The sequence below is a fragment of the Astatotilapia calliptera genome, chromosome 12, assembly GCF_964374335.1.
Source record: "Astatotilapia calliptera chromosome 12, fAstCal68.1, whole genome shotgun sequence".
NCBI lineage: Eukaryota > Metazoa > Chordata > Actinopteri > Cichliformes > Cichlidae > Astatotilapia > Astatotilapia calliptera.
In genome coordinates this window covers 35,186,778-35,200,370 of record NC_137433.1, presented here as the reverse complement: position 1 = coordinate 35,200,370, position 13,593 = coordinate 35,186,778, and the positions used below count along the sequence as shown (strand labels likewise).

The 13,593-nt window shown below is 40.5% G+C and overlaps 1 protein-coding gene across 2 annotated transcripts in view; it reads right to left on the bottom strand.

The window, feature by feature from the left end:
• The window catches only part of LOC113033382 (spermatid perinuclear RNA-binding protein-like), a 99,696-nt gene that overhangs the window by 40,068 nt on the left and 46,035 nt on the right, over positions 1-13,593 (bottom strand). For both annotated transcript variants that reach the window (XM_026187122.2, XM_026187123.2), the window contains exons 3-5: positions 11,611-11,840; positions 10,094-10,259; positions 5,967-6,111 (exon numbers count right to left, since the gene is read on the bottom strand). In XM_026187122.2, coding sequence (XP_026042907.2) covers positions 5,967-6,111; positions 10,094-10,259; positions 11,611-11,840 — 541 coding nt within the window. The remainder of the gene's footprint in view (positions 1-5,966; positions 6,112-10,093; positions 10,260-11,610; positions 11,841-13,593) is intronic.

Sequence of the window (13,593 nt, the reverse complement as noted above, 5' to 3'; positions counted from 1 at the left end):
CAAAAAAACCCAATCAGATTTATTAAGACGGCTTGTTTGTTTTGCTGTTTTGAAGTTATAAATTTCAAAATTCAAAATTGTAGAAACAGATGTCATGTGCTACTTTTACTATAAGTACTATTTATTAGACTGACTTAAAACATTTTATTCAATAAAGACAATATGCAGGCAGCTGTGATTTGCCTGATGCAATACTATATACAAAAATAACTACTGATGTCATCCCATCAATTATTTTAATTATTTCTTTCTTTATATTTTTTGTCTAACAACACAAAGCTAAAAACATTTGGACAACTAGCAATTATCTGATCTGAGAAGCTGAAAAAAGTGAGTGTTTGTATTTTCAAAATCCCTGACTGACATAAAATTGCCAAATATCAATTTTGTGTTGTTTAATCAACTAAACAGTTCATTCTTATCTAACACGTGTAGCTTTGTCTCTGCTCTTTGCTTTGTAAGTCAGTTTGATACAAACTGCAGGGATTAAAGCATCATTCATCATCAACACTGAACTTCTTTTTAATCCTGTGTACTGAATATAAACCTAAACCAATGATAAATTTTGGTAATTAACCAGAGTTAAATTTTAAAATTAAGACCTACAAGAAGCTACTAGAGGCATTAGCTTGTCTCATGGCTTGGCATTTGTTTTAAATATTCTGATTAGCTTTCATTTAAAGATGACTGCCTGTAATTGAGTTCACAGGACTGCCGAGCGCCACCTACAAATTAAATTACATCTAAATGACAGCAACAACCAGATTTAGATGGACCAGCTGGCCAGTCATTAAAAAGTGAATTATTCTGGCAACAAACTCAAAGCTCCACTACAGCAGAGGGCTAAAAACACACGTAGATTTAATCATGAAGGAAAAATAAGGAGTATGTGTGTGAAACAGTGAGCGGTGAAAATCATTTCCCAGAGGCAGGCCATGAAGGAACCATCAGTCAGAGGTCAACACCACATACAAATAAGGACAACCCCCACTAAATTCTCCCCGACATCATTAGCTTAGGGGAATTTCGATTAGTGACCGGGACATCAGAGTAATTCAATTAACACAATTTTTCCAACATGAAATTATGGGATGTCACTCTGAGCCAATAACAACTGATCAACAGACAGAGGTCAGCCCCAGTAATTAAAGCAAAGGGAGCACAGGTGTGGATGTGGGCTGCTGGGTAATGTAGTCATTTTGTCCTTTTGGTGTGTGTGCTCTATCAGTAGACATGGACCAGAATTTCATGGTGACCCAGTGAGAAGTCCAGTTAACAGAGGAAGGGGTGGGAGAAGAACGAGGGGGATAGAGGAGCATGTCTGAGGCAGAGAGTGAGAGTGGGTTGGTTTGGTTTGGTTGTTGGGGAAGCCCCTTGTACCCGGGGTTTCCTGCTGTTGGGTGTGGGGGATGCCTCGTCAGCAGCGGGGCCGCAGAGATGTGCCAATCCACGCAGCGAGGCGACCTGCGGAGCTATGGCAACAAAACCAAGAGTCAGTGAGCAGCGGCCAGCTACAGGAGGCACACGATAAAAACCAGGGAACCACTTAGACTGTCAGGGGTCAGTCACCAGAAAAAAGACCCTCAGAGACCCTGCAAGGTAGCACAGATAGGGTTGAGTTTGGCTGGCATTTTATTACTGATAAAACTCTATTTTAACATGTGTAAAAGACAAAAACCCAGAAACAGCTGAAGTTAGAACTAAACTTGATTTTGATTTGATATCACCTTTACTTGGCAAAGAAAGAAGAGACACCCCATTGGTAACCTTATTATTTAAAAAGAGAGAATGAAACAAACAGTATGTGTCAAACATGTGTCCTGGGGCCATTCTCAGCCTGCCAAAGGGTTCTATTCAACCCACCAGATGGCTTTTTCAAAGCCTGAAAACTGCAGTTAAGTAATTAATTGCTCGGATTTTTCAATAAAATGCACTGGTACACATCAGTGGAGATGTATGGAGTGTTAAAGTAGACAATCTGTTTCAATCAAAGAATTTAAAAACCCTACTGTTTATTAATCAAACCTCTACAAGTGTAGGTTTAGCAATTTTGCATTGTTATCTGTTTAACTTTTTTAAACAAGTGACGCTTTCAGTGGTTTCACGACCTTCATATCAAATCAATTATTTATTTGTATTATGATCCATGTTCTACTGCTTATCAGGACTTGACTGTGACACTTAAGCATTCAGAAACCCCGCCTTGGAAAGCGTCAGGGTTGGACATGTCTGAAGCATCTCACCTCACCACACGTTCTCAACTTTTCTAGGCAACAACCATGAGCGCTGCATGTGCGAATACAAATTCCCTGCACAGCTCATGTTTAACCTGCCAGCTCTCTATTTTAAAGTCTGTGTAAGTTCAGTTTGTGCTGAAAAATGCTGCTAATATTTCAGTGAATTCGCAGCTAGAAAGTGGGTGTCATGTCCTGCCAACTGTGTAATCTCTCCAGACCTGATTCTCCTGAAACTGTCTGTGTGGAAACAGCCTTAATCAGATGTAATTTCAGGTTTGCAAAGTATTTGGAAACGTTAAACTCTATGGCCGTCCTAAATACCTTTTTTATGGATCCATCCATCTATTTCAACCATCCATCTATATTTTCTGCCTCTTATTGGCATCCAGATCACAAGCCCAGAGGCTCAGACTTTTCTCTCTCTCCGACTCCACCAGCTCTTCTTGAGGGTGGAGGTTAGATCTACATGTAGTTAGATATACCCAAATCTCTACTCGGAGCTCTTTGTCCTCTCTCTAAAGCTGAGATTAGACCACCTTCAGCAGCTGGTATTTGTAAACATCATCTTTCAGTAACTAACCAAAGCTTGATGCCACAGGTGAAGTAAGAACCAATGTTCTACAATAAATGTGGTCAAATTTAAAAGGAGTTACACAGTTAGCGAATGTTTATTAACCTGCACAATGTAACACAAAATTTAAATCTCATGTTATATTGCAGACATTGAAACACTCATGCATGTGTTTCTGTCTACAGACAAAACTCAGTTCTGGCATGCTTGTCACAGAACTTCATGAACTTGTTAAGTCTAAACTGACGCAGGGCTGATGATGCAAGAAGAGTCAAAAATGTGCCTCCACATTACAGTTTCCACTTTCTGAAACTAAATAAAACCAGATAAAATTGCATGTCTGCTGGGCACAGATACAAAGCTGCTCAGAGCCAGCTCATCACAAAATTAACTAGTCAATATCTATAGTCTGCAAAGTAACATCTGAATCAAATGACACACAAATAGAGCCATTTGGCCACAATCACCAAACGTGCATTTGGAAAAAAGGAGTCAGTGCTTGATGGAAAGAATCAACTGCTGACTTTTTAGCACTGGGGTGGAAATATTCTGCTTTGGGTTTGTGTAACAGCTAGTGGCACAGAAACATTACAATGATGGAGGGAAGGATGGATTGCGCTAAATTTCAATTGCATTGATGTCCTGCAGTCAGTCAAGAAAATGAAACAGAAAAGATTACTTCAGCAACAGCAGAAAAAGCCAAAGAAGACATCAAAAGCCACTTTTAGCTACTATAAGAAACATAAGCTGGAGCGTTCAGAATTTCCCCTCAGCCATTTGAGCTGAACATCTGCAGTGAGAACTTAAAGTAATCTGGAGAAAGAGGGTTTAAAAGTGAGAACAGAATAAAAAGACTATTACCTGACTATAAAAAGCATTTGCAAACTGCCATAGAGGGACTGCTGAGTACTAACTTAGTAGGATACCCAAATCTTTGCAATTTTTACAATTGCTGTTTATTTTTCTGCAGAGGAAACGTCCTCCTGGGTGGTCCAACTGTATACATGCATCCTCCTCACATTCGAATAAAATGAGTAATTCTTGCTTAAAATGTGTAATTTTTCTCCCATTTTTTTAAGATCTACTTGTTCCAAATTCTATTGGTTGGATCCAAATTTTACTCTGCATGTAGCAAAAACAAATAAAACAAAAAATAATCCTGCTGGTCGCTTAACAATCAACAGCGTCAATCCTTAGATTCATTCAATAAACTGCCAAAGCACTCTTTGAATGTGTACAGATGCCAGGAAGGAGGTGCAGGAGTCCTCTGCTTTCACTGATGTACCGTACTTCCAAGTGAAGACTGAAAACTTTTCACATCACATGACATTGTGACAGCCTTCTCACAGTCTTGGAGGTGGGTCCAAGCTGCAGCCTCTGGACCTGACAAATGAAGCCAACGGTCAAGTCACAAAGACTACATTTCCTCTAATGGCCAATTGAAGCTGCCTTCAAAAGTTATCCAAAGACTACCAGTTTAAATGGCCAGCGAAGTCTGAATTCCAGCTTCATATCTACTCACCCTATATATAAACCTACTTTTGTGTCCGCACTTTCCACAAACCCACCCATCACTTACAGTAACACATCCACTGACTACTTGAATTAATGAAACTACTGCCTTGCACACACCATTGTTGTCCTGTGTTGGTTTAAATGCATTTTGTTTCTCTTTTCGTTGAGCCTCTTGCTTGGATTCCTATTTGTCACAGCTCTGAAAGAGTAACTGGGAGACTCCAAACGCTGACTCCGAGATTATGCAATGAGCTGACTGACAGCAGACGGCCCAGTGCACAAAAACACTCAGAGTGATGCATTGGTGCTGCAGAGTGCTGTCTTTTTATGTAACAAACAAGCTTCAGCTGAGTTCCGACACCAGCTCACAGTGTTGCAGGTTACCTTTTTGGACTTGACGGTTTGGATTTCAGCCGTTTAAACCAACCTTGGGGACAGGCCAAAAGATGTTCTTTATGTATTCAGTAGTTTAACAGTGCTATATCTAAATATCCAACTATGTGAAAACATGCTAGGTCAACCAGAGACACACCTGCTAAAAAGAATCCTAATATCTCAGGATAATATCTCGTTAAATAGAAATTATTAAACCAAGCATGAAAAAAAAAAAAAAGGTGTTTAAATGAAGTGTTTCTTCAGGGAGCTACTCTGTGGTTCACCTGAGTCTATTTAGAATATTTCATTTAAATTCTGCTGAAGTGTATGAAAACAGTATACCGGTAATATGTCACTGTGTTTCATTTCACACTGAAATGAAACAAAAGAAACTGTGTCCTTGTGAGTCCTGACAGGGTGCTGAAGCTGAAGAAAAACAGTTTTCCCTTCCTTGTTGCCCTGAGCTCGGCTGTGCTCTGCCTCTCTCCTGTTTGGCACAATCCATTTTTTTTTTTTACCTTTTTTGTGAAGGCTCAATCTTTCCCACTGTGAGTGAGAACCACTAAGGGACTCGCGCTTCTGTAATGGCAGCTCTTCAGTCCCAGCTCGCCTATCATTCATTTTTAATTTCCTTCCCATCTGTGGGCCGAGAACAAACAATGAAACCGCTGATGGCAAACGCCGGCGGCTCTTGAGCACGTTTCCCATCAAATTTGGTCACCTGAAATGAGATTTTATTTTTTTTATTTTTTCCACAGCTGGTTACACGAGATGAAATATCTGTTTGGTGACACATATTGGTTCACTTGTACAGCCAGAGTTGTTTAAAATATATCTATTCTGTTTAAAAGAAGGCTGACTCTTTTCTTATCAGAGTTGCAGGAATGCAGGATGACACAAAAGGACACCAAAGACGGAAATATCTTTTTTCGTCAATCCAAGCCAAACATTCTCAGTGGAAATCATCTCTCCTTGGCTATTTCCACAACACTTGACCCAGATCCATATCATCCCTTCTCCTTTTTTCTGCCCGTTTGCCTCTCAGCTTTCAGACCTCTTGCTGTATCATCCTCCAGTTTTCCCCAGACTGTCTTTTAGTTTAAGCTCAGGTTTACCTTCACATCCCTTCCCCTCTTCCTTCCCTTTTAGCCTTCTGTAGTCATAAAAAGGTCAGATAAAAACAGGTGAGGCATCCTGCCGAAGCAGGAGGCACAGATGAAGGTGGGTGGAGGGAGGGGGTGGAAGGGGAATGGAGGAGGAGTCAATACCTTCTTCCGTGGCGCTCTGCTCGTCCCTCATGGCTAAGGACGAGAGGGTGATCTTCAGCGTGAGATGGGGGTCTTTGGTGGTGCAGACCTGGATGGCCGCCTCGGGCACGCACGACCGCACCTCGTATTTGTCGTCGGTCATTGTCTGCAAAGCAAAACTACACGATTAATTAAAAATCGAATCACAGTTGTAGCACTGACTCCTGCTGTTTGTAACAAGGCATCACTGCTCTACCTATTTGGAGACTGTTTTACCTCAAGCTCAGGGAACTAATGGTCAGATTTTATTGTTAAATTAAGAAAATAAGATGTAAAATATGAACGGACATACTTAGTTTTTACAGAGCTATTCGTATTTTCTCTTGTTTTATGAGAAGTCTCAGCCATGTGAAGAAACTCAAAGCAGCAGCCACATGCTGGGTGTTAAAAAGCACTGAATTTGATGAAGTTGCTCATACATTTATGTTATTCCTAATCTGCTGAATGCAACAGCTCATTACCATTTTTGGAAAATCTCCAGTTGGGTTGGTGTTCCCCCCCCCCCCCCGAGTCCTTCATGTCACACAGCTGTCTCAAGATCCCAGAGTTTTTCCTCCCAGGAGCTTTCTGCTTTCTGTTTTTCAGCTTGTAGTCTGAGCTCAATTACTGCTTGAGTAGGCTTTGGTCATGTGCAGTTAAAAAGTATCAGTGGACAGGAAAAGAGGTGATGCTCTATACTTTTGCTTTAATTCGATTTTGAAATCATCAGCTTTCTTTTTTCATTGGCTTCCTAAACGAATCTCCGGCATGTTTTGTGATTTTTTTTTTAAAGTAATTTCCTCTATTATGTTACACTTCCTGGTCTATTTACACTGTCAGTTTGTGATTATCTTCTCCGCCCTTGTTAGTACCAGCTCTGTATAATTTGCCTACCTGTGTTCAATCAGTCACCTCAGTATATATAACTCACGGCTTTCACCTTCCACTCGCCAGATGGTCTTGTTTTTTGGCTCAGGCTTTCTAGCTGGTTTCTGTTGTTCCTCTTGTTTTTCATTTTCCCTCGTGTATGACCTTTTGTTCCATTTCATGGAATATTTGTCTTGCTGTTTGTTTTCCTGTGTATGACCCCTGCCTCCTTTACATTAAAGATTTAGAGTTTGACTTTTTCCCTACTCCTAGTTGGACGTGACAAGACAGTGGCTGTATTTTTATTCTAATGGAGTCCATTATTTACAAAGTGAGCATCACATTTTATTCAGAAGCAAATGTTTGAGACAATAGACATTTTGAATAAACAGTCTATTTCCTGGTAGGAATTTGAACATTTTCATGAAATGTTGGGTTTACAGTGATTACAAGCAAGAAAAATATGTATGAATTATGAGCGAATTAAAAAAATTACTGTGTTAAAAAGAGAAACTCAGAGCGCCCCATCGGTGGGTGTCACATGACCTCTGTCGTATTGGTGGGATTAGTGTTTTTGTTAAGGCCCCAGGTCACTCCAATCCTCCCTGCTTGTGTAATTTAACAGTTTTTTATTCTGATTAGTCTGTGCAGACCTGTTCATTTTCCATGTCTTCCTCAGCTCCTGACTCCTCCTGTGTCCTGCCTTTGATTGGTCCAGCGAGCGGTCTGCCCCATTCCTCTTTGTTGTTTGGTACTTGATTAAAATTACTTAATTCCTTTACAAACATAGCAGGCATCAATAGAAAGGTTTGCGTGCTGTGGGTTTTCTCCCAGCGAGGTTTCAGTTTCAGTAAGCTGCTCATGTTTCTCTCTGTTTGAGGCAGAAAGCTGGATGAGGTACTAACTGTTACTAATTTTTCTACAAACACCAAGCTGTTAGATATCAGTCAGTCAGGTCAGTGACCTAAGGATTAAATTTTTTTCCTCTGGTAGCTTTTACGCTTTTATTACTCTGTGTCTTTGCGTTGTGTTGCAGCCAATCACATTGCACTCCCGCGTCTTTCCTTTATTGTGTGTGTTTGCTTTTATCTGTGGACTGTGAAACCTGCTCGGACTAGCTCACGAAACCTTCTGCCATCTGGTTAACGAATATTGCTCTCCCTTCACGTAGGAAAGTGGGGTTGTAACAGCTGTGAACATATATATCAGGAATTTACCTGTACATGAGTCATTATATTAAAACTAAATAATCCTGCTGACCTTATTATTGAACAGCCTCTGCCCATTTGCAACCATTCCTTTATTTAAATAACAGATTATCTTTTTATAATTTATGGAAATGCGTGTGAAAGATGACCTTTAGGCACTGAAAGAAATAATGGCAAAGCACATCTCAACAATGAAACACTAAGCAGGCCCATCAAGGCGGCAAAAGGCACAAACAGTTGTGTTTACATGCAGCTTTTCATCTCGAGTTTACACGCCTGTTATTGCCAGCCGGTTCCCAGCATGCCTCTTTTCTTTTATTCCACCCTTAAGATTGCTGTTACCTTCAGTGGCATGTTTTCAAGTGCTTTCTCTCTATCGCGTCTCTCTGAGAAATGACCCCATCAATCACCCCACTGCCTGCCAATCTCTCCCAGTTTGGCCCAGGAAACGAGAGCTTCAAATGGTTTCCTCCCTTGATGATAAAGCACGCACGGCAGCTTTGGCAGGTAATTAACTGAGATGAGGGGAAGAGGAAGAAATTTAGGCTCTGTGGATGACACTGCTGCTTTGTTAGCGACTGCAGTTGCTTGGGGAAACACTGCGTAGGGAGGCGATCTTCTGATGAAATTATTTGTACGACTCAGGAGCACAGAGCTCAGAGCTGGGATGCTTAAACTCGCTGAGCTCTCAGAGTGTCGGGATGCATCATATTCAAGTGAAATGAGCAAAAGCAGGGAAAGTCCCAGTGGCCAGAGGTGCAGGGGTGAGTTTACACTATAGAGTCTGGGCTTTGGATGTCTAAAGGAAACAGAATGGCAGACATAAATCAAGTACGATCTCAGCAGCAGCAGCAGTCACTTCCTTATATCATATCCACTTCAAATCATCTCCTCTGTACCCTCTCCTCTCCCATGGACTAAAAATAATCCTTTCATCTGGTTTAAGAAAAAAGAAACACCGTCACCCAGACAGATGTCTATAAAAGTCTGTGCTCCATTCAGACTGCAGCGCTCCTCCGTTGGTTTGTGCTTAAATTTATTTTTAAATGTGCTGCTAAAGCTCTGCAGGAGTCTTAATTAGAGGTCTAAACAATGATTAAACGATTATTTGTTTTTTGCATGGATTGGAATATCAATAACAACCCATTTTAAATATTAAAATTAATTAACCTAAGAACATGAAAATGATCTAATAAATTTAGGCTTTTATAAACAAGCCAAACGCAAGTGTGGTACAAAACCATGTAATCCTTCCTAGTTTTGAAAGCCTATCTTTGTTACACATCACAGTGAAGAGAAAGTATTTGGATTCTGGATTGAACGGAGTCTGAAACCTTGACTTTTATTTCTGCTTTTCTCCATTTACTGTCCACGGTTCATTAGAGTGCCTGCATCATTTTAAAAATCCAAATGAATATATTTTAAAACATAAATTTTTTTAATCAAGGCCTCAGTCACACCTGCGAAGAGACCAGTCACCACTGCATGTCAACCATTAGTCACTAGTGTACAGTGGAAAAATGTCTATCCTCTAACTGTGTGGCGAGTGGTCGTAAAGAAAGCGAGTCACAAAAAACCTGGTTGCTAACATTTTACATGATGACGGTCGGAGAGACCAAAGTGAAAAACAGTCTCCAAGATTTCCAATTAATATGAAGCATTAATTGAAGCACTCGCTCGGATGCACACAGAATTATTTGAACTGTCTATAAAGAAGTTGTTTTTTCTTTTCTTTTTTTTTTAATTACTTTAAACCTTTTTTAAGGGAAAGGCTTGATATTCATCGCAGCTGATGCATTTTATACACTATACATTACTGTCCCATTGAGCCACATGAGAGCTCCTCTACTGGTCTTATCATCATCATCATCATTATGAGCACGTCTGTTCTTCAATGTCACCAAACAACCTCTGTGGGTGTTGTTCCACTGAAGCTTGGATCATAAACACTTTTTAAAGCCTCCCTCAGCTGCGTGGCTCATTTTAAATGCGGAGTGCTGAACACCACAGTGGTGGAGGTGTGGCTGAGCGTACCTGGATCTGAAGGGGGAGGTTGGCGCTGATGGTGTAGAGCAGCAGTTTGGTGGGTTTCTCTCTGCACATTAGAACCAATTCCAGGTCCATGTCCCCTTTGATGAGGAGCCCTTTGGCTACCAGGCCGACACGCGTCACCCCACACAGCACCGATGCAGCATCCAGCCTGAGGGCAGATGGAAGGCAGCCAGCGTCAGATTATCCCACAGCCATGCAGAGAGTTTAGAGGTGATAACACACACACTGAAGCCAGAGAACGAGCCCTGGGCTGCTCAACAGGGTCTGATATTCCAAATGGATTAGCAACATTGAACAATGCTGAACAAGAATCTAGTGAACGATCTCTGCTGTCTGCAAAGGTAACGATCCTTTTTCTTTTCTTTTTTTTTTTTTTAAACAAATCTGAGCTAAAACAAATATTTCTCATGTATTTTTCCTCACTGGTTAGCTTTTTCACTAGTTTTTTAGGCCAATAAATATTTAAAAATTGTTTAACTTAAAAACAGAAAACATTGACAAGAACTTTTGTTAATGGTTCCTTAAATATGAAAAATAAGAGATAATAGTAGGAAATTATACGTTTGATTAGTTTCAAGGCTAATAAAAATACATTTTTTAAAAATGCTTTATGTGTAGTATATGTGGTATGAAGTATGCAATCAGAGTTTTGCAGCTCTTTCCATAAAAAAAATAAAAATGAAAGCATACCGATACCCAATCTAAATTTGGCCCATTTTATTATTGTTGGGTGCTTGGGATTTTTGTAATATGCAGGTCATTCCCACTTTTACTATATTTTTTAATGCCTGTGAAGCACACGGAAGCCAAACATTCCCATAGACTTCAGTACAACCAGAAGTATTTTTATAACCAGATGAGTCACCCCCTGCTGACCATTAAAGAGAATGCAGGCTTGGTGTATTTATATATTCAATCTGTGTATGTGCGTGTCACTTGCAGAAGTCCTGCAGATCGTGAATGACATGCTGAGCAAAGGGGCAGGTACCACGTGTACTTCACAAAGCTCCTTCAGGATCCCCTCCTCCCAAAGAAAAACAGTTCATGTGTGTACTAACATGTGTCTGTACTGACCTGCACCATCACATGAAAAACCAAAGATTTTCTTTAACCGTCCTGGTTCCCTTTTATTTGTATAAAACCAGCTCTGCACTAAATCTTCATATAGGTGTTTTGCTAATATAGAAGCTCTGTGTGGATGTTTAGGCTACAAGCCAAATGCAGTGAATTTATGACCGCTGTGCATGTTTAATTGCCCAGTCATCACACCTCACTACCCGATGAAGATATACGACACAGTTTTATAACGGGAGCGAGCTGTGCACAGGAAACAGCTGAAGGTAAAAACATTCTTTAAAAACTAGAACAAGACATAAATTTATGTCATGTTACGCTCTGAAAACGCGTTCTTATAAAACTGAGCTGAAGTAAAATACTGCACGAACATAAAAGTCATGGTCACGGTACAAACATTAAAGAGCACTCGCCGTGGGACGTACTTTTTCTCAGCAGCATCTTCCTCCACCGTGTCATCCCCGGCCTCGTTATTGGTGGATGTCTTCCCTGAGGATTTGCTGAGGTCATCCATCCAATCAGAGACTTTCTTGAGGGCTCCCTCCACAGTAGACACCAGCGTCTGGACAGCCTCCAGCTCCTCAGGGGCTGGATAGATGCTGGCGTGCTTGGCCATGACGTGGCGGTCGTCGTTTGCAAACGACCGAAACGACCTCTGGAGAGAAAGAGAGAGAGAGAGAATTTTTTACTGTCTTTCCAGCTGGTGCTTACATCAGGCATGAATCACACAGAGAGAGCAGGTGGAGGGTCATAGTGAGATTCAAAGACATGGAGACAGGAAATATGTTCACTGATGGACTTAAATGGACTCAGACCCATGGCCTTTACAACTTGTGACCTTTGAGATGGTCTAGTTGATCTAACGTTATTAATCAGCATAAATATCACACCAGTGAGCACATAATGACCCAATGACTGAAAAGAGGCTGTAATGTTTTTTCTTTTTTCAGTAGAAAATGTTTTAAAATGAAAAACAAGACTTGAAGATACAGTTTAAAACATTCTCAGTTATAAATAACAGAAAGAGTTTCCTATTAAAACAAAACCACAGAGCAGAAAAATTTTTTTTGCTGATTTTCTGTCAACTGTGAGAGCATGTTTGACTCCATTTCCCTGACTGTGAATCCACATTTTTTTGTATTCACCAAACATCACGGATGAAATTAGCCCCTAGCCAACAGAGAGACACTGATTTCCACAGGCAGTGTTGGAGAGTGATGAATTTTATCAAACTGGTCTTGAGGTAGCTGAAAGCTCCTGAGAGCCAAAACAGTGGACTGAGCAGTGAGCAGGCTAGTTGGGAAACTTAGTCGGTCGTTGTTATCTCACAAGAAAGATTAAACAAAAATTCTAAAAACTGCTACAATAATTTGCAGAATAATATTTGATTGCAATAAATATGGCTGTCAGCTGACAGAGTGTGGAGTGCAGATTATAAGTCGTTGCCTCAAGTGCAGGAGTTTGAGTATCACAGCTTCTTCTGGAGGATGAGTCTAGAAAGGGAATGACAGACGCATTAACGTTGATGTGAAAAGAGCCAGGCTCAAAGCAAAGCTGTCAATTTACTGGTTGATCTTTGTTCTGACCCTCCTCTATGGTCACGACCTGTGGTTAGTGACTGAAAGAAGGCTACAATCGACAGAAAAGAGCTTCCTTACTGGGGTCAGCTTAAGAGATGAGGTGAGAAGTTAATTCATTCAGCAGGGGTTTAAAGTAGAGGTCCTACTCCTCCACATAGAAAGAGGCCAGTTGAAGTGGTTAGGGTGCCTGCTTAAGCATATGATGCCTCTTGGATCTCTCCTAGATCAGGCATTTCAAGCATGTCCTACTGGGAACTCGTGAACCTGTGCAGACCCAGGACATGCCGGAGAGATAAAGTCTCTCGTCTGGCGTAGAAACACCTCAGTGTCTTCCTACATGTGCTTCACTCCTTAGCAGCCTGTGGTAAGCTTGCTTCTGTTCACAATCATTTATTTATTTCGACTAAACTTCAAAGAAACTGACTTCATTAAGATGACAACTTTCTTCCTTTCCAAAGTTAAGTCTAATATTGTTCAATCTGTGACTGATCGATTTTAGGTAATCGCGATCAAAACGTGATTTTTGCCATAATCAAGTAGCCACACTAGACGTATACATGTAAAGTTCATGAATGGACAGTGTTGGGTAACATCACACATTACACCCTTAATCACTAAACTAGTTGTTATTTACCTATGCAAGCTATTCAGTTAGCAGGATGGTTAGATAGAAAGAATTATATGTGTGCAACATTCACTCAAACTCAAGTCATTTAGAATAAGAATAAGAAGAACAGTGAGGTGTACAATATTTAAGGACAATTATTGCAACAACAACTTCTTATTGCATGGAGGGAAAAGCAAAACGTGACCGTAAACAAAGGAAAA